At 45.0% G+C, this 26,598-nt stretch overlaps 1 protein-coding gene across 6 annotated transcripts in view; it reads right to left on the bottom strand.

The window, feature by feature from the left end:
- Positions 1-26,598, bottom strand: part of ACTR3B (actin related protein 3B) — a 71,848-nt gene that overhangs the window by 28,267 nt on the left and 16,983 nt on the right. For 3 of the 6 annotated variants that reach the window (XM_065939530.1, XM_065939531.1, XM_065939532.1), the window contains exons 2-4: positions 22,405-22,460; positions 10,653-10,777; positions 9,217-9,327 (exon numbers count right to left, since the gene is read on the bottom strand). In XM_065939530.1, the coding sequence (XP_065795602.1) occupies positions 9,217-9,327; positions 10,653-10,777; positions 22,405-22,460 (292 nt within the window). Of the gene's footprint in view, positions 1-3,526; positions 3,954-9,216; positions 9,328-10,652; positions 10,778-21,736; positions 21,857-22,404; positions 22,461-26,598 lie in introns of those variants that run through there. The other 3 variants (XM_065939533.1, XM_065939535.1, XM_065939534.1) reach the window with 3 other exon arrangements.

The raw sequence follows: 26,598 nt of genomic DNA, 5'->3' as shown, positions 1-26,598 counted from the left end.
TGAGCACACAAACAAAACCCATCAAAACCAGGAACCACAGTGGGCAGCAAAACGGCTCTGCCGAGGCCACACCAGCCCGGCCAAGAGGAGAGCTCCGAGGTCCACCGGCGCCTTCGATGTCCCTGAGTTTGCAAAGTGACTTCCTCTCTCTATGCACAATTAGCGCTGACCTCACAGGAGCCTAAACCGGGGCAGCACCTGGCATGTGTGAGTTATTGTTACCCAAAGCATCAGCAAGTCGCAGTGAGGAGCACTGCCAGCAACACGGTCTCTTGGCTGAGACCACGAAACAAAAGCACGTTACCCTGTCCCGGCAAAAAACAAAGTGCCTCAGAGAGGCACGGTGTCTAAGATCGGAAAAAGCCTAAACGCCCATCACTAGGAACTGATGTAACAACTGACACCACGTCCATAAACACGGCCTTCCGCAGCAGTTAAAAAGGATGCGCTCTACGGGCGCCGATACGGAACACTCTCTCGACTAAGCTGTTAAATGAACACGCCTAGGTGTTCTTCTGTGTCAACAACCTCAAAAAAATAAAACGAGGTGTGTGGTGGAGAGGAACGGGAGCTGCCTGAAGGGCCGTGTCAGACTGTGAGATGGGAACGTTCCAGAGACCTGTCACAGCGCAAGCTGAACACAGGAAACACCGCTGGACTAAACCAAACACATACTGAGAGGTACGTTTCCCACGATGCTTTGCATCACTGGGTTTAAAATAAAATAAAACAACCGGGGTGTACAGCAGTGTGTGTCTCTCGTTACCACGGTACAAAACAAGCTCCTGCGCAGCTCCCATGCCTGCACGCCGAGCTCTCTGGTTAAGACCCAGGAGAGGCGGGGTCCTCTCGGGAACGCGCCCTCTCGGGAACGCGCCTTTCTCGGGGACGCGCCCTCTCGGGAACGCGCCTTTCTCAGGAACGCCCCCCCCCTCTCGGGAACACGCCCTCTCGGGAACGCGCCCTCTCGGGAACGCCGCCCCTCTCGGGAACGCCCCCTCTCGGAACGCGCCCTCTCGGGAACGCCCCCTCTCGGAACACGCCCCCCTCTCGGGACGCAAACCCAGGAGGCAGCTCTGAGCTGAGGAGACCCCGCGGACCGGATGTCCCCTGCACCCTCTGACTCCGTGCTGTGCGCTCTCTCTCCAAACAAGTCAGCCTGGCTGTCGACGGGGGGCTTTAGTTCAGACTCCTGTGTAGCAACTAAAGCAAAGCTCACACACAGTGCCCCAAGCAAGTTTTAATTACTGCAATTACAATCAATATATTCCCCGGATGGGAGAGAGAACGCACTCTTAAGGAAGAAACAATAGAGTCATCAAAAGCAGACTGTAAATAAGGGATTTAAAAGTCACCCAACAGATGGCTAACAAACACATGAAAAGATGCTCAACATCACTCATCATCAGAGAAATGCAAATCAAAACCACAATGAGGTACCATTACACGCCAGTCAGGATGGCTGCTATCCAAAAGTCTACAAGCAATAAATGCTGGAGAGGGTGTGGAGAAAAGGGAACCCTCTTACACTGTTGGTGGGAATGCAAACTAGTACAGCCACTATGGAAAACAGTGTGGAGATTTCTTAAAAAACTGGAAATAGAACTGCCATATGACCCAGCAATACCACTTCTAGGCTTACACACTGAGGAATCCAGATCTGAAAGAGACACGTGCACCCCAATGTTCATCGCAGCACTGTTTATAATAGCCAGGACATGGAAGCAACCCAGATGCCCATCAACAGACGAATGGATAAGGAAGCTGTGGTACATATACACCATGGAATATTACTCAGCCGTTAAAAAGAATTCATTTGAATCAGTTCTAATGAGATGGATGAAACTGGAGCCCATTATACAGAGTGAAGTAAGCCAGAAAGATAAAGAACATTACAGTATACTAACACATATATACGGAATTTAGATAGATGGTGGCGATAACCCTATATGCAAAACAGAAAAAGAGACACAGAAGTACAGAACAGACTTTTGAACTCTGGGGGAGAACGTGAGGGTGGGATGTTTTGAAAGAACAGCATGTATACTATCTATGGTGAAACGGACCACCAGCCCAGGTGGGATACATGAGTCAGGTGCTCGGGCCTGGTGCACTGGGAGGACCCTGAGGAGTCGGGTGGGGAGGGAGGTGGGAGGGGGGATCGGGATGGGGAATACGTGTAACTACATGGCTGATTCATGCCAATGTATGACAAAACCCACTGAAATGTTGTAAAGTGATTGGCCTCCAACTAATAAAATAATATTTTAAAAAAATAAATAAATAAATAAATAAATAAATAAATAAATAAAAATAAAAGTCACCCAACAACATGCAACTTATTTTAACGTGCAAACCTCAAGGTGTTGAGATTAAACCTGTTACTCCCTTAAAAAAAAAAACGCAGCACATAGTCAGCACAGTCTTACGACTACTATTTTAGATTTCTTTCATTTAAAGCACATGAGTAATAGCTGCAGGTTTCAACTGTACTGGCTACCAAGTATCTCCTTAAAGTACTTCCTATCGACCTGAAAAACACGGTTGTTGGCGGGGTTAAATAACTGGGTAAATGCATGGGGGAGGGGCAGGGCACATAGCAGGTAAATGTCAGCTATACTATCAGTAACGTAACTCACAGCAGAAGAAATTGTATGTACTGACCACAGAGATCTACAAAATCTTTTCTCACCTTGAAGAGGAATGCAAGTACCTAGTAAGTACACTTTATAAACAAAGCATTTAAACTAAGTAGAGGGGGGAAAAGGATAAAGAGAAGACAAAAACAGCATGAAAGGTGTGCGTGCTAACAGGGAGTGTTTCTCGTCTCCCGGCCAAGAGCTGCCTGCTTGGTTTGAAGCAAAAACTGAGCCTATAGAAGACGTTCTCAGCAAGAAAACAGATGAAGCCAGGCCCCTGGATTCTTCCTGGGTTTGAGTTCAGTGTCAACTGGTGCTCCAAATAAATCCCAGACGGATGAAAACTACGTGTCAACATCAAAGGGGAACAGGCTCACTACATAAAAATTCACAGGCATAGATGTTCAAAAACCTAGTGTGCAAAGGGGAAAAAAATGATAAAAACAAGTGTGTGCTCTTAACAAAAGGTTGCTACCTATTATATAACTGAAGAGTCCACAGTATAAACAAAATGTGGTACATACATACAACAGAATACTTAGCCCTAGAAAGGATGGAAATTCTGATACACTACAATGTGGCTGAACCCTGAAGACATTATACTAAGTGAAACAAGCCAGTCATGAAAGGACAAATACTGTTCAAGTCTGCTTGTATGAGGGCCTGGAATAGCTGTAGTCACAGAGACACAAAGCAGGATTGGGGGGAGCAGGGGAGGGAAAAGGGGGCAGTTATTCTTTAAGGGGGTCAGAGTGCCAGTCTGGAAGATGAACAAGTCCTGGAGGTGGATGGTGGTAACAGCTGCACAACAATGTCAATGTATTCCATTCACCAAACTGGACGTTCAAATGGTTGAAATGGTAAATTTTACAGGATGTACACCTTACCACAAAAGAAACTTTTGTTGTTCAGTCTATCAATCATATCCAAATCTTTGTGACTCCATGGGCTGCAGCAAGTCAGGCCTCCCTGTTCATCACCAACTCCTGGAGCTTACTCTAACTCATGTCCACTGAGTCAGTGATGCCATCCAACCACCTCATCCTCTGTCATCCCCTTCTCCTCCTGCCTTCAATCTTTCCCAGCATCAGTCTTTTCCAATGAGTTGCATCAGGTGCCCAAAGTATTAGAGCTTCAGCTTCAGCATCAGTCCTTCCAGTGAATAACCAGGGTTGATTTCCTTTGGGATGGACTGGTTGGATCTCCTTACATTTCAAGAGACTCTCAAGAGTCTTCTCCAGCACCACAGTTCAGAAGCAGCAACTCTTCAGTGTTCAGCCTTCTTTATGCTCCCCCTCTCACATCTGTACACGACTACTGGAAAAACCATAGCTTTGATTAAGATGGACCTTTGTCAGCAAAATGATGTCTCTGCTTTTTAATATGCTCTCTAGGTTTGTCATAGCTTTTCTTCCAAGGAGCAAGCATCTTTTAATTTCATGGCTACAGTCACCGTCCACAGTGACTGTGGAACCCAAGAAATAAAATCTGTTACTGTTTCCACTTTTTCCCCATTTAGTCATCATGAAGTAATAGAACCAGATGCTAAAATCTTTCTTCCCTGGTGGCTCAGACAGTAAAGAATCACCTGCAGTGCAGGAGACCTGGGTTCAATCCCTGGGTTGGGCAGGTCCCCGGAGAAGGGAATGGCTACCTACTCTGGTATTCTCTTGCCTGGAGAATCGCATGGATGGAGGAGCCTGGTAGGCTGGTACATGGGGTCACAAAGAGTTGGATGCGATTGAGTGACTAACACATTAAAAAAAAAACTTTTAGGTTAAAAAAAAAATTCACAGAAATCACAGTAATAGGAAAAGTAACAGAACACTGATATGTAAAAACACAGCACAGGACATGCACAGGCAATTCACAAAAGAGGAAGGACAGCTAACATACGGAAAAAGGTTGAAGGTCCAAGTGATTAAAAATGGAAAGTAATGTCAAATAGTCAAAAATATTAATCCAATTCTGACAAGAGTTCAAATAATGTGGTTTCTTGTACACTGAAGATTTCAGTATGAAATGGTACGCTAAAGATTCAGAATTATTAATACTTCTGGACCCCAAAATCATATTAATACATAACTTTTATATTTTTAACATAAAAAGTGTTCTAAATATAGAAAAAACTATGCAAAGATTACTTCATATTACTTCTTATAAAACCAAGAAATTGGAAGCAAAAGTAAACATCTAAAAATAGTGAAAGTGCTAAACAGACAGGAAATATTCACTGGATAGAGGATTATATAGCCACTAAAATGAGGATTACGAAAACCTCTCCTCTCATGGGGGGAGAGGGATGGAAAACACAATATTGATGCAAAAACATATAAAAACACAGTGAAAAGATTAAATGAAGATATGCTAAATAATAAAATGTATGTTAATGGCATAGGGGTGTGAAAAGTCCCAGATATCTTCCAAATTTTCTAATTCACACTTACAGTCCTAAACTAAAAAATCTTTACAAGTGTTGTGAAATCTGGGGTTACAGCTTGTGTGCAAAGTTGCACAGAAACGCCCAGTACAGCTGTCTGATGTATTTATCCAGACAAAAGAAAGGCACAGAGGCTGGGCGGCGAGCAAACCCGGGAACGTGGCCCGCTGGCTCCCAGCACGGGAGACCTCTCCACACCCGGCCAGAGTGTTAAGACACCGAATGGGATCTTGTCTTGCCACTGTCTTCATGCCCACAGTCACATCATTACGGCAGGCACTGTGAGTTCGCTACCCAGCACCTCGTCTCCCTTCTGCTTTTAATGACGGACCACTGATCAATCATGGGCCCAGAGGAAAAGCATTTCCCAGACTTCCTTCTGGACAGGGATGGCTATGTTCTGGCCAACAAGAAGCTAAAGCTGGTGGATGTGGCTTCTAGGAGAGCTCCTTACAAGGTTGAAGGGAGACTCGAGTAGTAGAATCCCTTCTGCTGCTCTGAACACCTTCCTGGAATGCAGAGGTGATGACTGGAGCTGCAGCAGTGAATCTGTGATCATAAAGTAACCTTCGAATGGAAGCCATGTGCTAAACAGATCTCCGAGGACACAAGGAAGCTGCCTTGCTTACTACAAATGTATTTAAGAAAAACAACTTGCTTAAACCACTGCATTTTACACTAATTACTTGCTACCAAACAATTCACCATCTGGGAAGAATTTACCTTAAAATCTGTATACTTCCATTTAAGGGAATGTTTTCAATATAATAAGGTTCTTTCTCCTGGTTCCCAAATTAAATTCAGCATTATTAAGGGCAAATTCTCATGGGTTCTGAGAACCATAATCATAAATCCATTTTTTCTCAATCCTCCATTTCCTTTATGTTTACCACTTGTAACTGTTCCTTTTAGGACACCAATCTAAATGAAGCTTTCCCAAACCATTATTTATTATGAGATCTAAACTGGAGATATCAAATTCTTATTTTTTAAATACTGAAACATGATTAAAATGTCACATGAACACAAGTTACACACACATTTTTATTCATTAATAATGGTGACACATCATCTGGCATTAATTCGAAATGAATGAATTAATCAGTACCATAAAACCAATCCACATTTCTGGATGAAGACAGCAAACTGAACACATGGGCCTAATACTGCTCCACCCCCAAGGCTCTCTAAAACTGCAATGAAGAAACCTTTTTAAAAGTATAAATCCTCAAGGCGGGGAGAACAGGAGAGGAGATGACAAGGCGCTGGAAGGCGGAAAGCACATGGTTGGGGTGGGACCGCACGAACCCGGGGCCGTCCACCTGCGCTCTGGCCGGTGACCACCACGCTGGACAGTGGGTCCACATCACCCTGAAGAGCCCGGAAAGGAACCACCACGGAGGGTCAGGACACACACGGTCACGGGCAGTGTGAGGGACGCTGGGGAGCTGGTACAGCATCACTTCTGGGTGTGTCTGTGAGGTGTCTCAGGGAGAGATCAGCAGTCAGGACTGAGTAGAGACACGCCTTCACCCACGGGGGCAGGCATCACCCGGGCCACTGAGGCCCCCAGGGAAGAAAAACACAAAGGAAGGGCGGTTCTCTGAGTTGGCATGTCCATCTTCACCGCTGCTCCTGCTTCTCGGGCATTCATGCTGCGTGCTCCTCCTCCTTGACGCATATTCAAAAAGTCTGCAAATCACTCTAACGTGATAACTCAATTCCTACTCAAGAGTACCCCAAGGCTCTAACACACGCGACTCTGTTTTGAGCTCTGGGCAAATCAGTGTTGGGAAAAAAGGGCAGGACTCCCATTTGCTGTCTGCTCAATCCACATGACCGATAGGAGCGGAGTCTCTGAAACATTTTGAAAAACATGAGCCGTGATGGGATCATTCTCACGTGTCCAGGCATCTGGTCACCGCAGCCAGAAAGAACAATTTGGGGAGTGACTGAGGACCTTTAACTTAACCGCATTGGCTTCTCTTATCCCAAGAAGCCCTCATCTGATGCCACAGTTTCGTAAATGTCTTCAGCTGACTTTCAGACTTGACCATACATCTCTCCACACCAGCTTCACCCCCCGGAACTTCCCCATTAACGGAGAGGATGGGGGCATAAACCTGAAAGACGTGTACCTTCTCGCTACCTCCTCGGTCACACTGTGCAATGAACTGATCTGGAAAGTTCAAAGCACAGTACACGGAACACAGTATTTTCTGACCTTTAATAAGCTGGATTATTTTTGAATGTTCATTTCTGGCCAGTGAACTTTTCCACATTCATATGAAACACCTCCCATTTCTTCCAAGAACGTGGTTTATCTTATGCATGTGTGCGTGCTCAGCCGTGTCTCTTTGTGACCCCATGGACCGTAGCCCACCAGGCTCCTCTGTCCGTGGCATTTCCCAGGCAAGAGTACTGGAGTGGGGTGCCAGGTTGCCGTTTTCTTCTCCAGGGGATCTTCCTGACTCTGGGATCGACCTTGCATGTCCTGTGTCTCCTTGCTGGCGGGCGGGTTCTTTACCACTAGCGCTTCCCAGGCTAATGCAGGCTCAAGCAGGAAAAGTTTCTTGTAGGAAACCTTTCCTGCGGGCTGTGTCCGAGCGGTGTGCATCTGCCCCCCAGGCTGAGAGCAGGCATCCCTTGAGTGGAGGGAGAAGGGACCTCTGGCAGGGAAGCTGGGGCAGACAGAAGGAAGCTCCTGGGCGGCACCTCCCCTAACGTCCTGTCCAGCAGGTAGGCAGTTACGTGATGTGCAAGAGGAGGGGAAACGCCAAATGTGGCAGGTGGGAATGTGCAGTTTGCTCTGGCTGTAAAGATAAAGCCACTCAGACACACCGTCAGCTTTCTGGCTCCAATTCTTTTACGCAAACCACTGTAGATGCACAGGAGATAAAATACACATGGCCAGTAAAACACACTCCTCACCCTCGGCAATTCCTAGTTGTGGTGACATAGCCAGAAAAAAAGATCAGAGCGCCTTCAAGGACTTGCTCTAACAGATATTAAATATACAGACTCCATCAACTACCTTAATAGTCTTTGTAGTTAATGTATTTTAAGCCAGATAATTCTAAAGAACACTCCACATTTAACATTAGCGAGAACTATTTAATTAGACCAGGGACCGTTTGACAATGTACTTTCATGGAAAAAATCCAAAGCTAAATTATGTAGGTTTTAATGTGCAACTTATGTTGCATGCAATTGCTTTCCATAAAACACGTGTTTTCTATGTGCAATTAATTTTAACTTAAAAAGAACATTTCATGGAAGGGGACATGTGATGTCGAGGAGAACAACTGGGAAAGATTCCAGAACGAGAGATTTCTTTTTATTTCTCTGTCATGTTTTATCTTGTTTGAACAAGATCAATTAAGTACCACACTATCAGGGCCCATAACTCAGGCTGATTTTATTTTAGAGTAAGATTTAAATCCTGGTAAAGTAACATCTTGACTCAGTTTCCTACCATATAAGAAGCAAAATCATAGTCGTACACTTACTTCAGAAGGACATCTGAGTACACAGCTAGCTTCCCACCCAAATCCATTCCTCCCCCATTTCCATTTTCAGTGCCACTGGAGGCCCATTTACGTACCTGCCCTCCTGGGGCCAGGTGATCAGACGTGGTCCCCTCATCAGCCCCAGGGAGAATCTTGGCTAACCCACACCTGTGAAGGTCACTGCACTCCCCTTGCAAGGGACCAGGTTAGGAATGGATGGAAGGTGTCTGGGAAGGGATTCTCCATTCTTAGGAAGCACTTCTACGTCTGAAAGCCAACACACCAACAGGTGGTACAGGAGCTTGGGCCGCCGTCCCGGCCTGAGGGGAACCAACAGGAGAGGCCAAACTACTGCCTTAGGCCAGCCGTCGCCTCCCGTCTCTGAGCTGCTGAAATAACCGGCTCTGGAGCGGCCTCGATCTGGCCTTCCCATTTTGTGAGACAATAAGCCCCTTTTGGTTCTAGACATTTTTGCTGACCCTTCTATCATTTACCCAAAAGTACCCTGATTCATACAAACAGCTTCAGCAGGAATTTAAAGCTCCCCAGGGAAGAATGAAACTTGGATTTAAAATCTAAGCAACTTGGAATTTACAGGGACACATTCCTCTTAGTTCCAGTCACTCACCATTAAAAAATAATGATCCTCAGGTTCAGCTCGAAGATATTTAAAAATCACTTGTTCCATGAACCTTTCCATCAGATCCCAGTCTTCAATTATTCCATGTCTTATTGGCCACTAAAGCAAAAGAAACCAAACCACATCAAGATCCAGTTCACAGTAGTAAGAGCAACAGTTTAACAACGGCACTGGCCCAGGAGAGATGGAAGAGACCCAGTTATTAGAGAACATAGGGCCTTTGCATGGAGAGAATGTTAATTTACATAAAGAAGTAACAAGCATTTTACCAGAAAGATTGTATTAGCTCATTGTTTATATTCTACTCCAGCCATTTCTTTTTTTTTTTTTCCATTTATTTTTATTAGTTGGAGGCTAATTACTTTATAATATTGTAGTGGTTTTTGCCATACATTAACATGAATCAGTCATGGATTTACATGTGTTCCCCATCCCGATCCCCACTCCCGCCTCCCGCTCCATCCCATCCCTCTGGGTCTTCCCAGTGCACCAGCCCTGAGCACTTGTCTCATGCATCCAACCTGGGCTGGTGATCTGTTCCACCCTTGATCTGTATACTTGTTTCCATGCTATTCTCTCTGAACATCCCACCCTCGCCTTCTCCCACAGTCTAAAAGTCTGTTCTGCACATCTGTGTCTCTTTCTCTGTTTTGCATATAGGGTTATCGTTACCATCTTTTTAAATTCCATACATATGCGTTAATATACTGTATTGGTCTTTATCTTTCTGGCTTACTTCACTCTGTATAATGGGCTCCAGTTTCATCCATCTCATTAGAACTGATTCAAATGAATTCCTTTTAATGGCTAAGTAATATTCCATGGTGTATATGTACCACAGCTTCCTTATCCATTCGTCTGCTGACGGGCATATAGGTTGCTTCCATGTCCTGGCTATTATAAACAGTGCTGCGATGAACATAGAGGTACTACTCCAGCCATTTCTAAGCACAAAGAATCGTCTTAACAACGTGATAGGCAACAGATGGGAAAGTACAGCTAACCCACCACACCATTTGATCTGTGAAGTTTGTAGGGGTTTTTTAGAACAAATATCTGGGTAGATAATTTTAGTGCTTCTTTTTCAACTGATCAGTCTACAGCTTTCCACATCTGGCTGGTTATTTAGTCAACCTGCAATATCCCATGGGGGCAGACCTTGCTTCCTACGTAGTCCAGCATCCCAAGTCAGTTCTGCATCCCGGGGCTGTGTGAGTTCACCTGCTCGCCCACATCAAAAACACCCGAGTCAAACCAACAACAAAACCCTCTTTTCCAACAGAAGAGTGAAATGCACTCCACGCTCACGAGGACCATCTCCACACACAGCACCCTTCGCGTCGCCTGTCCTGCTGCGCTTTCCCGGCGGTGCCCTTACAGAGGGTTCACCCTGATGGTGTCTGTGCACTCACAGAGGGGCTTACCTTGGTGGCGTATGTGGGTTTATCTATGGCTTCGTCCCCTATGAAGAAGTCCAGGTCGTCAACTCCCCTCAGTACCCTCCTCTGGGCTTGGTCCACCACCTTTGCCGACTCCCTGATGGCGATACCTGAGGGAAAACAATACAAAGCGTCCATCACCACACACGTTCGTTCCAATGATCAAGAAAGGATGACATAATCCCTATGCATGTACAAGTAAAATTTCAACGTTAGGGTTTTATTTGGGGTCAAGCGTGCTCACAGAAAAGACTCTTATCGAGGAGTACATAAAATAATAGAGAGACAAGTTGCTATGTCCCAGTATTATTTTCAGCAAGGCACAAAAGAACTTGGCCAGTCTACTTTCAAAGCTGACAAAAGCTGTATTATTAAATTTCCCAGTTTCATCTGAAAAAAAATCCCTCAAGATAGTAAATGAAATGCCCATGGACTACCAAATAGGTTCCAAATTTTAAAATACAACATAGAAAGAGACAAAATTTAAAATATTTTAAAGAGTAAACTGAAAAATGACTATATGCTCTCAAGTCATTCATAAAGCTCTATGTCAGATTTAAAATATATTTTTAGTATTGTTACCAAAAAACCTGACTTCTCATTAAAAGAAAAACTGAGAGTTTGCTAATATCTGACAAAAGAAAAGTATAATAATCAAACCAACTGTATTATGTAAAAATATTAATGACTTTTTGGAAATATTTTAATAAGAGCTTAACCTTGATATTTAGAAATATACTTGATAGTAAATAATCATATAAAACTTAACTCCAGAATTTAACACCTAATGTGGAAAGCCTCACAAAGATTCAATTTTCCATTTCAATTCCTAGCCCCTGGTTACATTCTGAGTTCCTATAAACTCCTCTTCATCAAATTTATTCCAAAACAAACTGGTAATCGCTTTTTAAAGGTAGATTATCTGAAATCCCCAATTTATTCACAAATGAAGAATAGCAACAAAGCTACGGGAGTGAATTTTAATCCTTTTCCTCAGAAAGGCATCTTGAAGTAACAGCCTCAAAAGCGGGAAAAAAAGAGGACAGAAGTCACTTTGCCTGCCTCCTATTCTCGCTCCAACCCACTGCCACATTTTCAGCCTCGACGCTTTCAGGTTACGAATGGCGGCACACATCTGAAGGACCAGAACTTCCTGCAGGACATGCCGGGCACTGAGCTAGAGAAGGCATTTGGGTGAGAAGCAGTGAGCCCGTCCGGGCCGCGAGGCTGAGAAAGGGGCCAGAAGAGTCCAGAGGGCCAACACTTAGGAGGCACCTGCAGAAGCAAACAGCCCGCCAGTGAACATCGGGCGCAGCACTGCACGGCACAGGGACACACCATCACCTAGGCGCCGGCGGCGTTCCAAACGGCCCCGCGAGAGCCCTGCAGACCTCAGAGCGCCTCCCAGGGCGGCCGAGCCGGCGACAAACTCAGCCGAGCCTGCACCCAGAACCCACCGCCAAGTCAGCATCGGACCGCACACACACAGCGGCAGAGAGAGTCCTCAATTCATGACACCATGGGCAATATATCTAACCAAAGAAAAATCACCACCTTAAAGAAAAAAATGCAACTAAGCCTGAACTTAGAATTCCACCGCCAAGTCAGCATCAAAGACTGCAGACATACAGAGGCAGAGTCTTCAATTCATGACACCATGGGCAATATATCTAACCAAAAGAAAAATCACCACCTTAAAGAAAAGCATGCTAAATTTAGTGAGAATGAAGCTACCACACTCAAAAATTTACACAAGAAAGTAAATCTTATCCCCCTGAAAAGCTACACGCAAGTACTCTGACCCCAAATCACAGACGACTGATGTCTTAGTGGCCCTTAGCAACAACAAAACCATGAAGTGTGCTTCTTTTAACTGTTATACAGAAGTAACTGAAGTCATGAAAGAGAGGAAAGGTGGGCACACAGAGCTTATATTCCAAATCTTTTGTCCATCCCTATGCAAAGCATGATGTGGTCCAAATAGTCCTTGTGAACATGAAGGAGAGAAGCATCTGGAAGAGTAGCTATCAGTGAGCAACTCTGAGTGTCCTTGGAGTATATATACGTGACTCATCGCAGAACACAGATCTAAGTAAGCCACAGCTTTCTCCAGCGCACCAAAGCTCACTACAGGACCCTGACTCAGGTGTAAACAGAGAGAGAAGAAGTGTGCGGAGAACACTGAGATGGTAGGGCAATAAATATAACAGATAACAGGATCAACACCTAGACATTCCAGCTGGTTACATGCATGTGGCATCTCCATGCAATGTAAAACCGTGAGGTGATGAAAAAGAACCAAAGAGTCCTCCATGTGTTAATCCACAAGGTTCACTAAGACGAAGGATCATGAGAGAGAAAAAAAAAGCAAGGTGAAAAATAGTGTCTGTGGAACGCCACCACTTAGGTACAAACACATCTGTGCATATTAATATTTGCTGGCACACGTAGGGTTACCCGGGAAGGAAGCACAAGAAACCAGACTCATTAGCTGCCCATCTCAGAGGGCAGTGGGCAGGAGGAGGTGAGTTTCCTCTGGACGTTTTTAATTCCATTTCATGTGTATGTCAGATGACTGTATTGCCTATCCAGTCCAGTTCAGTTCAGTCACTCGGCTGTGTCTAGCTCTTTGAGACCCCATGGACTGCAGCACGCCAGGCCTCCATGTCTATCACCAACTCCCGGCGCTTGCTCAGACTCATGTCCATCAAGTGGGTGATGCCGTCCAACCGTCTCATCCTCTGTCGTCCCCTTCTCCTCCTGCCTTCAATCCTTCCCAGCATGAGGGTCTTTTCCAATGAGTCAGTTCTTCGTATCACGTGGCCAAAGTATTGGAGCTTCAGCTTCAGCATCAGTCCTTCCAGTGAATATTTAGGACTGATCTCCTTTAGGATGGACTGGTTGGATCTCCTTGCAGTCCAATGGACTCTCAGGAGTCTTCTCCAACACCACAGTTCAAAAGCATCTAAGATTCATTAAACTTGGAGTTCTGCTTCTGGAAAGATGGAGTAAATAGACTTTTCCCTACTCACACTTTACTCCTCTCCCTAAGCACTGCTGCAATGACTGGACTTTATGCTTGAAAGAAACATAAAAATGCTGAGGGGTGAAGCGGCAGACTGGCTGGGGACCCCAGGACCCGAGGTCCAAGACAGGGGTGACTTCCTGGGTCTCCTCTGTCCCATAGACACACTGGCTGCCAGGGAAGCCAATGACCCAGAAACACCAATGGGAACAAACAAAACAGCCAAAGACGATGAAGGCGGCACTAGAAACATACCACTCCCTGACTCCAGTCAAACACGACAGAAAAACAAACCCCCGCACACAGTGCAGACACCACACGGGAGGCAGGACTCTCCCCACCCCTCCGGCTCAGGCTGGGGTTCCATCAGAGGAGGCCCAGTGGAAAGTCAGCGCTGCCACCCCCGCCCTCCCAGAGCATGGCACCTGCAGAGGCCTGGGGGGGCGCAAACTCCTGCCCACATTCAGCGATAGCGTGCAACCCCTCCCCAAATGCCCATCACCACAGGCCAAGAGGAAAACCTGAATGGCAACCCCAAACCAGCATTAACAAGGGGTATCCCCCTTTTCCTGCTTGAAGCGACACCAGAAATGACTTGCTAAAATCTAAGAGTTAAGTAAGATCTGGAATCTCATAATATAATAACCAAAATGTGCAGGTTTCAATTAAAAAAAAAAAAAAAAAAAACTCTCATCATAGCAGGAAGCAGGAATATCTCAAGTGAAAAAAGAAAAGATGACCAAAATGCCAACACTGAGATGACACAGATAGAAGAATTAGCAAATAGGATTTTAGGAGCCGTCACAGAACATTTCAATGAGCCAATACAAACACATCTGAAATAAAAGAGAAAAGAAGGTCACAGCAAAGACAGAGACATAAAGACAAAACCACACAGAAATTTTAGAGCCAAAAAAAAAAACACAGTACCTGAAATAAAACCTCAATATTGGCCCGGAAGAAGAAAAGGACGGGGAATGAACCAATGAACTTGAAGACGTAACAACAGAAATTACCCAATCTGAACAACGGAGAGAAAACGCTCTGAAAAACAACTGAGCAGGGCCTTCGGGACGTGTGGGCTGGACAAAGGCAGATGTGACATTCATACACCCCGAGTCCCAGACGACAGGAGAAAGCGAGGAGGGCTGAAAAACCATCCAAAGAAACCAGCGTTAAAACATTTGTCAAATCTGACCCCCAAAAAAAGGAAAGAAAGAAACCTACAGATTCAAGGTTGAGTAAACTCCAAAGAGGATAAACCCGAAGAAATCCACACCTAGAAACACTATAGTCAAACATCTAAAAACTAGACCAAACAGAAAATTCTGAACACCTCCAGCAAATCTGCCATTAGAAATCAGGGAGCCCAAAAGGAACCTGCATATTTCCAACTGCTGAGAGAAATGTCCACTAAGAATTCTATTTTCAGGAAAAGTTTCCTTCAAAGGTGAAGAGCAAATCAAGACATTCTCAGATGAACAAAAACTAACACAATTTGTCACTAATATATCTACTCTAAAAGAATGGCTAAAGAAAGGTCTCTATACAAGGAGGAGAAATGATAAAAGAAGGAATCCTGGGAAACCAAGAAGAACAATGAAAAGAGTGAAAATACGGGCAATTACGATTACTTTCCTTCTCTTCTTGTGTTTGCTAAATAGAGTTCGGCAGTTGGAGCAAAAATTGTTAATGCTGATGTGTTTCTCAATGTAAAATCTTAATTATAACAGAAAGTGGGAAGGGTAAAGAGACCTATCTTTATAGTAGATAAAGTTTCTACATGTCACTAAAACTAGTAAATGTTAACACAAGCAGACTAAGAAAAGTTGTGTATACATAAGAGCTAGGTGGTGGTTTCATCGCTAAGTCGTATCCGACTCTTGCGATCCCGTGGACTGCAGCCTGCCTGTCTCCTCTGTCCCTGGGATTTTCCAGGCAAGAAGACTGGAGTGGGTTGCCATTTCCTCCTCCAGGGGATCTTCTCGACCCAGGGATCGAATCTGGGTCTACTGCATTGCAGGCAGAGTTTTACCAACTGAGCTACGAGGGAAGCCCACATGAGAGCTAGAGCAACCACTTTAAAAAACCACAAAGAGAAGCACTCAAAAACACCCCCAGATAAGTCAAAATGAAATTCTAAAACACACTCAAAGTAATCCACACAAAATTAGGTAAAAGAAAACAAAGAACGGAAAAGCAGAAAGAACAAACAGATAAAGCACTAATCAATAATCACAGTAAATGTAAGTGGTCTTTTGTTTGTTTGTTTTTGGTTGCACTGCACAGCTTGTGGGATCCTAGTTCCCTGACCAGGGATCAAACCCAGGCCCTTGGCGGTGAGACCATGGAGTCCTAACCACTGGACCTCCAGGGAATTCATATAAATGTAAGTTGCTTAAACACACCAGCTAAAAGACAGATACTGGTCCAGTTGAAGGGAAAAAAAAAAGACTTGAGCTCCACACTGTCTACAACTCTCTTCGGTCATAATAATATACAGACACACCTAGTTTTATTGCACTTTGCTTTGCTAAGTGTTTCACCAGTTGAAGGTTTCGGGCAACCCTGAGTCCAGCGAGTCTACCAGTGCCACTTTTCCAACTGCATTTCCTCACTTCATGTCTCTGTGTCAACATGTTGGTAATTCTCACAGTATTTCAAACTTTGCTACAGCAGTTAACAGACAACAGTAATTTTAAAAAATAAAAATATTCAGTGTATTTCCCAAAAGAATGTCATATATTTTACTAAACCTTCAAAGGATAATTCCTAACTTACATAAGTTGTTCCGAAGGACAGAAAAGAAAGCTAACAAACTCATTTTCTAAAGCCAGTATAATTTTGATACACAAACTAGACAAAACTAGTACAAAAAAAAAAAAAATAGACTAATCTCACTTTCGAACACTGATACAAAAATCCCAAATAAATGTTTGCAAATACAATTCATGTGCTTGATATTTCATAACCATGTAGGGTTTATCTCAAGAATGATAAAACACTGTTCAACATTAGAAAATATTATCAATGTAATGCATCATATTAGGAGTTTAAATGTCAAAACCACATAATCGTCTCAACAGATACACAAAATTTGCCTTAGTGTCAACATCCATTCATCATTTTTTTTTAAATTTTAAAAACCTCTTTAGTAAACTAGGAATACAAGGACACTGTATTAACCTGAAAAGGCATTTCCACAAAAGCCTACAGCAATCACTCATGAAACACCAAAACCATTCTTTTTAAATTCAAAAAGACAAAAGTACCTGCCATCCCCAGTTCTAGTCACTGACAGGAGTTCTAGCCAGTGTAGTCAGATCAAGGGAAAAAAAAAAAAAGAAGTACTAGGATTGGAAGAGACAAAACAACCATTATCCGAAGTTAATACAACAGCTTGCATAGAAAACTTAAAAAGAACCTGCAGGCAATCAGAACAAATAAGCCCGGACAGCAAGACTGTCAGATTAAAAAAACGACTTAAAAAATCTAGCAGCATTCCTACTATGCTAGCAATAATTAGACATTTTAATTTCAAAAAACATTCACAATGAAAACATAAAGAAAGGTACCTAAAAATAAATTTAACAAAAGCTATGTATGGGCTTTTTAATGAATACTGAAAAACACAGGAGACAGGAATAAATAATAAAATACCTATACCATATTCATGGATAGGAAAATTCAATGCATTGAGATACCAAGTCTTCCCCCAAATTAATCTACAATTTTTTTTTCACGGACTTAAAATAATTCTAAAATTTATTAAAGTTGCTCAGTCTTGTCCAATCGATTCTTTGCGACCCCTTGGACTACACAGTCCATGGAATTCTCCAGGCCAGAATACTGGAGTGGGTAGCGTTTCCCTTCTCCAGGGCATCTTCCCAAACCAGGAATTGAACCCAGGTCTCCCGCATTGCAGGCGGATTCTTTACCAGCTGAGCCACCGGGGAAGCCTGATAAAGAGTAAGGGTCCAAGAACAGCCAAGGCTATTTAAGAAAGAAAAAGGAGGAAGAACCAGACCTACCAGATATAAAGAGACAGGCCAAAGTAACAGTATTTACAACAATTTGTAAACGAATTTGAAACAGAGATAAACAAATGCATGAATGAAACAGAATAACACCAGAGGTATTCCCCACCAAACGTGAAGCCTCAGTACGACTGAAGAGGCACTCCGCAGCAAATGATGATGGGACAACTGGCCTTCCATTTGGAAAACCACACTTCTCTCCCACACGGTATTTTTTAAGAAGCTTAAAATTTCCTTAGAAGAGAACACATAAAATCTTCATGACACTGGAATACAAATGCACTTTTAATAGAAACAGATTATAAAAAGACTGAAAAACTGTACTACGTGAAATTTTTTTAAGTGCTAGTTGTGAATATGAATAAAGAATATATCAAGTTACATGTTGTTTAGTTGCTAAGTCGTGTCCAACTCTCTGCGACCCCCTGGGCTGTAGCCCTCCAGGCTCCTCTGCCCGTGGGATTCTCCAGGCAAGAGGACTGGAGTGGCCTGCCATTTCCTTCTCCAGGGGATCTTCCCCACCCAGGGATCAAATGTCCCCTACATTGGCAGGTGTTTTCTTTACCGCTGAGCCACAAGCTCAAACTTCTCGTTTAAATCAAATCTGATTTAACTGTATGTGTTTAAATCACACATTTTGCATTATAAATTTCCTTTGTTTGAATAAATGTTATAGTAAAAACATATGGCAATCCCATAGGAAAATACTGATGGTTTATGCTTGAGGTAATCAATTCTGAAAAAAAAAAAAAAACGATACATAGGGAATCAGCACACTTAAAACAGTGTCTCAAATTTCTCAATAAAGGCTTTAAAATTGTATCTTAAAGAAAATAAAAAATAATTTTAAAAAGATGTGCTAAACTAGGAGAAAATATTTACAAGAAATTTGTATTCAAAGGTTAGGATGTGCAGAACCAGAAACTGCTGCCGCTGCCGATGGGCACGGAGGTCAGTACAGGTTTCCAGTCAGTACAGAAGAGCCATCTGGCAATACGTGACAAGGCTGAGGAGGGGCGCGTCTGAGTGATGACATGACCCCATTTCTCATTATGACTCCTGGGAAACCAGCACGTGCAGATAAGAGACTTGCTGCAGCATTCTGTATACCAAAGAAAACCAGAAAATGCCCAGATGCTGTAGATTCACGTACTAAGAATTCTCATCTAGATCTGCATAGAGCAACACTGATACATCTTTAAAAAAAAAAAAAAGCATAGGGGCTTATTCTCCCCCCCTAAAAAATGCATGAAGTTATTTGCCCCGTGATATTATTTTGGAAATGTTTAAACTCACAAAACAATACGAGAAACTGTCAACTGCATTGCATCTGAGACACAGGGAGGAAGCCTGGACTGGATGCAGCCAACACCCAGCAGAGGAGGGACAGCGGGGAGGCCTGGAGGAGGAGAAGGGGCTGGCACGCGCTCTGATGCGCGTCTGCGTTTCTGTATTTACAGGGCGCAACTGTGCTCACATCTGTTCTTTCTGGGTGGTGGGTAAGTGGGTCTTTGTTATATAATCTTTTTTCTTTTTTTTTTTTTTGCCAAAATAAAGGTTTTAAAGACATTCAAAAAACAAACACATCTCTTGCCTCCGTCTCCAGTCTAGACCTTCCCCCACAGCATCACACCTTTTCCCAGCTGCTTAGGGGACCTGTACGCCTGACCCTCCACACACCAACTGTCTAAAGTGGTACTCCGTGTCTCCTGACCCCTCCCGCCCCTCCCACGTCCTCCTTCTATGGGTGGGATCTGCACGCAGACACCCGTCTGCCTGAAACTTTTCAATCACGCTCACCATCTTCCAACAACGTGGGGGGAAAAAAAAAGGTAGAGAAACCTTTCTTCACATAATCAAGCGAATTCTGCACAGAAGCTCAAATACTGATAAATGAGATTCAAGCAGGCCACCCTAGTGAAGCAGGACGGGGCAACGTGCCTCTCTCTCTAGGCCGGGACAAGGCCCCTGGAAAATGAAGACTCCTGGGATGCAAAATAAAATCACAGCTCCTTACGACGGCAGGCGATGACAAGCGCCGGCCATTCTCCACGTACTCAGCCAGCTCTCTGGCCACCCTCCGCCTGGGGTGTGATGACCACACATCAGGGCTGCCTCCCCTCTGCACCCACAGAGCCAGGGAGCCCTGCTCCGGCATCCCTACACAGCCACGCATGGATACACACTCCACCCTCTCTCTCTGAAAGCCACTCTGCACCCTGAACTTCCACCGTGGGAGCAGAGCCTCTGTAGCCAGGAACACAGTTCAGTTCCCCGGGCTGAGAGGTGCAGCCCACCAGCTGCCCAAGGTACCTGAGGCCGCTCTCACCTGGCCCACCACGCTCCCTTCAACCCAAACACCTCACGCTGCCTCCCAGCTTCTCTACCTCTTGCCACAAATTCAACCAGTGATGGAACTCTTCCTTTACGTCCACCTCCTTGAAATTTTATCTCGCTAGCTCCTGCCTCTGCTGTTCTGACGGCACTGACCACAGAGCTTCTGCACTGAAATCCTGCTAATAGCTGACTTCAACTCCCCTCGCTATTGATGATGACAGGTCAATGGGGCAGCCAACTGCATGCTGCTGACAGCCTTAGTAAAGCAAAAGGCGCAAGGTCAGCCTCAGAGCTGCGGCACTTAAGGTGAAAACTAACCTGCTCTGAAAAATCAGAAAGCCCAATTCCAATGTATCAATTCAGCATGGAATGATCCAATTCTGTTGTTATTTAGTCACTCAGTCCTGTCCGGCTCTTTGCAACCCCACAGACTATAACTTTCTAGGCTCCTCTGTCCATGGGATTCTCCAAACAAGAATACTGGAGTGGGGTGCCATTTCCTCCTCCAGGGGATCTTTCCAACCCAGGGATCAAACCCGTGTCTCCTGCATTGGCAGGTGGATTCTTTACCGCTGAGCCACCAGGGAAGCCCTGAACTGAACTGTGTCCCCTCAAAACTCCTATGTTGAAGCCCCAACCCCAGTGTGACTGCATCTGGAGACAGGATGTCTCAGGAGGTAACACAGGCTACATGAGGTCCTAAGGGTGGGGCCCAATATGCCACGGGACGGGTGTCCTCATGCGAGAAGGAGACACCAGAGGTCTCCCGCTCGGCCATTCGCAGGAAAAAACGGCCACGTGAGGCCACGGTCAGAGGCACCGCCTGCAAGCGGAGGAGAGAGGCCTCGCAGAGACCAACCCAGACTACACCTAGATCTGGGTCTTCAGAGCCTCCACTTGCGACCCGTTTAATTTCTGCTGTCAGGACATCCAGGCTGTGGTGTTCCGTTACGGCAGCCCTAGCAAACGAATACACCAAATCACCAATGTAAGATGAGGATGTGGCAGACCAATCATGACGCCCCATCACAGAAATCGGGTACTGAGACCTAGAAAATCAAACGCGTGATCGGTAACCCAGCGAGGACGGACCTGGAGTGAGGTGAGTGAGGCTTTCTCAAGGAATCTAGGTGCACCTTCTGGTGACGCGAATACTCGTCTCCTCCAAAAGGGCCTTAGTCTCCCTCGGACGATACTCGTGACGAAGCCCCTTCCCCCGGCTCTGCTGGGCTGCCCGCCGCGCCCCACGCTAGTGCCAGCGCCTGCGACTCAAATGCCCTGCGCCCGGAACCGCTGACCGTTTCTAAGGGCGCAACTTACCTGATGAGGGGCTGCATTTAGGGAGCGGAACCTCACTCCTGCCTGACATAACCTGCCTCTTCGGTCAACAGTCTCCGAGTGATAACCCAGCAGTTACACAGTTCCAGAGAAGAATTCTGCCCTGGGGACCACGACTGTGCGTAAAGGGTGGGCAGGAGGCACGCCGGCCCAAAGGTGAGGGCGTTTCCTCCCCGAGCGCGCTCCACCGACTCAACAGAACAGGACGCTTCCGGACACAGTAAAACAGCCACTGGGCCTCTCAGTTTAAAAAAAAAAGTCCTTCAATAAAGAGAACAGCGTAACACAACAGATAACCCACCAAAGTGCTAAATTAATAAAACTATACTTACTTAAAATTACCAATTCAGCTTATGGAACAGGTACACTTCTTGTAAGCAGCTCAGACATGTATGACTGAAGGAGCTAAGTGACTATTTGGAGACAGGATGTCTCAGGAAGTAACAGGCCCAATGAGGGCAACAAGGTAACAAGGGCTACATTCAGGAGGCAACCGCCCAAGCTGAAAAGTGAAAAGGAAGTGAAGTCGCTCAGTCAGGTCTGTCTCTTTGCGACCCCATGGACTGTAGCCCACCAGGCTCCTCAGTCCATGGGATTCTCCAGCCAAGAATAACGGAGTGGGTGGCCATTCCCTTCTCCAGGGGATCTTCCCGACCCAGGGATCGAACCCGGGTCTCCTGCCCTGTAGGCATACTCTTCACTGTCTGAGCCCCCAGGGAAGCCCACCCAAGCTGAAACTCCAGTGACTGTGACAAAGGACGGAATCACAAGAAAATCAGAGGACTGGGGTGCGTGTTGGGTGGGGGGGCATTGTGAGAATTAGGTGGCAGCTATAGCCAATAGCAACTCTCGGCAGCCAGATGAATAACTCCCCAGGAACCAGAACAATCTAAAAGGAGATGGCAAGTAAATTAACATACCTTGAACACCAGAATCAGAATGCTTAGAACAGTTACGAGAAACACAACCCTTTATAAACCAAGGGCGGAGCTTTACTTACATGAAGGGATAATGAACTGTGGCTCTGTGTTGCCTGCGTAGCCAAGCTTGGTATACCTAAAAGCACAAAGTCATCAACACAGGTTTAGATAATAATACTCTCCTCTGTGTTCCATTAATGTCTTTTATTACGAGCTCTCCAAGTCCTAAAATATCAAGACTCAAAATACCCCCGTGAAATTAAAAATAAAAACCTGGTGGTGACTAAGAATCAAACACTAATTTCAGATAAGCAGGCAGTTAACAAAAAGGTAAAACATGCTTGTTTCTACTGGAAAAACTGTTGCACACATGTATTCATACGTACATCACATCTGTGGATCCCTAATGATTTTTAAGGTGCTCTCATACTCTTTTAACCTTTACAAGAATCCTACAAAGGAAGTAAATATTGTCCCCATTTTGCAGGTGAGAAAACGCGAGGCACTGGGAAGGTAACTGAGCTGCCCAAAGCCAAACAGCCAGTGAACGGAAAAAGGGAGCCCACATCTCAACATGCAGGCTCTAATTCTAGGGCTGCCTCTCAGCAAAGCGTACTTACTTCGCAAACTTCGTGAACTTTTAGGGGGCTTAGGAAATTATATAATTTTCTTAAAATGTCATGGCATATGTCTAGAAAAGCTCCTGCCACCTCCTGAGAATATCTGACAGAAGCGTCTCTTTATCATCTCGTTGCAGAGCGAGCCCACTTTCTGTCAAGATGCTCCGTATGATGGATTCCAAAAGTCTTAACGAAAATGAATGCCAAAATACTACTATCTGTTCCAAGAGCACTTGCTAAACTCCTAAATATATTAAAAAAAAAAAAAAAGCGGGGAGGGGGACCACCACTCGGAACCATCTGCTGGAAATGCAACCCTAGAAACACTCCTGAGCACCCCCTTCTCAGCAGGCCCCCAGCCCCGAGGGGTCAGGCCCGGAAAGGGGCCTGCATTCTGCAGTAACGCTTACAACGAACAGAAACACTTCCTAGCCGCGCTGAAAGTCACTTTATTAATTCATCCTATTTTATGAATTATTTCAAGATGCTTGATATCCGATTTTTTAAATGTACTTTTGTTCATTTATTTATTTGAAAAGTGTCAGTCACTCAGTTGTGTCTGACTCTGTGCAACCCCACGGATTATTGCCCACCAGGCTCCTCTGTCCATGGGGATTCTCCAGGCAAGAGTACTGGAGTGGGTCACCATTCCCTTCTCCAGGGGATCTTCCCGACCCTGGAATCGAACCTGAGTCTCCTGCACTGCAGACAGATTCTTTCCCATCCGAGCCACCAGGGAAGCATTTAGTTAGTTAGCTAGTTGTTTTTGGCTGTGCTGGGTCTTTGGTGCTTCGGGAGGGCCCTCTCTAGTTACAGCGAGCAGAGGCGACTCCCTATGGCCGCGCACGGGCTTCTGCTGCAGTGAATTCTCTTGCCGCAGAGCACGGGCTTCCGTAGTTGCAGCTCAGACGCTTAGCTGCCCTGCAGCATGTGGGATCTTTCCGGACCAGGGATCAAACCTGTGTCCTCTGCACTGGCAGGCGGATTCCCATCCACTAGCCCACCAGAGAAGTCCTAAATTTTCTATGTAATTAATACATTCCACATCTTAACAAACTAATTTTATGGTTTTTAAATATATATTAACCATTTGCCAATTTTACTTTTTTTGAGCACACAGTAAATGAACAAGGTTTATGAAGACAAAAAACAAAAACAAGCAAGTCAACCCCACTTAAATCACGCCTGACTGCTCGGTCTCCAAGGATCTAAGGTCCTGGTGTCATAGGAGGCGGGGCAAGGCCTGGCCCTGAGACGCATCAGGTCAGTTTCTAAAAGGCAAGACCCATCTGAGGGACTCCCAGGTTCTACTCAAGGACACAGAACAAGTGGGCACGCAAGACCTCCAGTCCAGGGCTTGCCAGAGCCACAGCGAGGTCCAGAGCCAACCCAGGGGCAGGGACTCACCGAAAGGAAGGCAATATGTACTGAGCTTCAAAACCCCAGCCTATCCCCAACTGAACCATTTTTCTAGACATATATTCCAACTAACAAATATAAATAAACTGAATGACGGACCCAAGGCTAAAGAAGCCTCCAGAAGCTAACAATCAGGCCAGGAATCACTGAAATCACTACACCCAAGCCTGTGCTTTTAACAGGTCACATGGCCCACCACCCCCAGGCCTTCCCCAACTACACACCTTGTACATAAATAAGTCTGCCTCCCCACATGGCTGGAGTGTGAGTTGCAGGATGACCAGGACAGGGTCCTTTTTCTGGACCCTCTCCCACCCCTGGCACAGCCCTGACATGTAGCAGACACTCCATAAACATCTGCTGAATGACTTCTCACAGGGTGTAAGAGGAGGCAGTCACTGTCAAACCGCTGGCGGAGGAACCAGTGTTTGAAACGGCGCTGTTTGTGGGGGGCGGGGGGGGGGGGGGGGGGGCAGTGCTGACAGTCAAAAAAACAACCTGATGAAACCAGAGCAGACCAAGTCCAGTGCAGTCGCTCAGTCGTGTCCAGCCCTTTGCGGCCCCACGGACTGCAGCATGCCAGGCCTCCCTGTGCATCACCAGCTCCCAGAGCTTGCTCAGACTCATGTCCATAGAGTCGGTGATGCCATCCTACCGTCTCATCCTCTGTCGTCCCCTTCTCCTCCTGCCCTCAATCTTTCCCAGCATCAGGGTCTTTTCAAGTGAGTCAGTTCTTCACATCAGGTGGCCAAAGTATTGGAGCTTCAGCTACAGCATCAGTCCTCCGATGAATATTCAGGACTGATTTCCTTTAGGATTGACTGGTTGGATCCCCTTGCAGTCCAAGGGACTCTCAAGAGTCTTCAACACCACAGTTCAAAAGCATCAATTCTTCAGCACTCAGCTTTCTTTATGGTCCAACTCTCACATCCATACATGACGGCAGTCAAGAGATACCTGGAGTAACAGGCAAATTTGGCCTTGGAGTCCAGGATGAAGCAGGGCAAAGGCTAACAGAGTTTTGCCAAGAGAATGCACTGGTCACAGCAAACATCCTCTTCCAACAACACAGAGATAACCCTACACATGGACATCACCAGATGATCAACACCGAAATCAGACTGATTTTACTCTTTGTAACCAAAGATGAAGAAGTCCTATACAGTCAGCAAAAACAAGACCAGGAGGTGACTGGGGCTCAGATCATGAACTCCTTATTGCCAAATTCAGACTTAAATTGAAGAAAGTAGGGAAAACCACTAGGCCATTCAGGTATGACCGAAATCAAATTCCTTACAATTATATAGTGGAAGTGACAAATAGATTCAAGGGATAAGATTTGATAAGAGTGTCTGAAAAACTATGGAGAGGGGTTCATAACACTGTACAGGAGGCAGTGATCAAAACCATTCCCAAGAAAAAGAAAAGTCAAAAAGCAATATGGTTGTCTGAAGAGGCCTTACAAATAGCTGAGAAAAGAAGAGAAGCTAAAGGCAAAGGAGAAAAAGAAAGATATACCTACTTTAATGCAGAGTTCCAAAGAATAGCAAGGAGAGATAAGAAAGCCTTGGCTCAGTGATCAATGCAAAGAAACAGAGGAAAACAATAGAACAGGAAAAACTAGAGATCTCATCAAGAAAATTAGATACCAAGGGAACATTTCATGCAAAGATGGGCTCAATAAAGGACAGAAACGCTATGAACCTAATAGAAGCTGAAGATATTAAGAAGAGGTGGCAAGAATACACAGAAGAAATATACAAAAAAGATCTTCATGACCCAGGTAACTACAATGGTGTGATCACTCACCTAGAGCCAGACATTCTAGAATTTGAAGTCAAGTGGGCCTTAGGAAGCATCACTGCAAACAAAGCTAGTGGAGGTGATGGAATTCCAGTTGAGCTATTTCAAACCCTAAAAGATGACGTTGTGAAAGTGCTGCACTCAATATGCCAGCAAATTTGAAAAACTCAGCAGTGGCCACAGGACTGGAAAAGGTCAGTTTTCATTCCAATCCCAAAGAAAGGCAATGCCAAAGAATTCTTAAACTACTACACAATTGCACTCATCTCACATGCTAGCCAAGAAATGCTCAAAATTCTCCAAGCCAGGCTTCAACAGTACATGAACCGAGAACTTCCAGATGTGCAAGCTGGATTTACAAAAGGCAGAGAAACCAGAGATTAAATTGCCAACATCTGTTGGATCATCGAAAAAGCAAGAGAGTTCCAGAAA

This window comes from Muntiacus reevesi, chromosome 6 (assembly GCF_963930625.1).
Source record: "Muntiacus reevesi chromosome 6, mMunRee1.1, whole genome shotgun sequence".
Lineage (NCBI taxonomy): Eukaryota > Metazoa > Chordata > Mammalia > Artiodactyla > Cervidae > Muntiacus > Muntiacus reevesi.
Note: the sequence above shows the minus strand (reverse complement) of the source record. Positions and strands in the feature narration are given on the sequence as shown.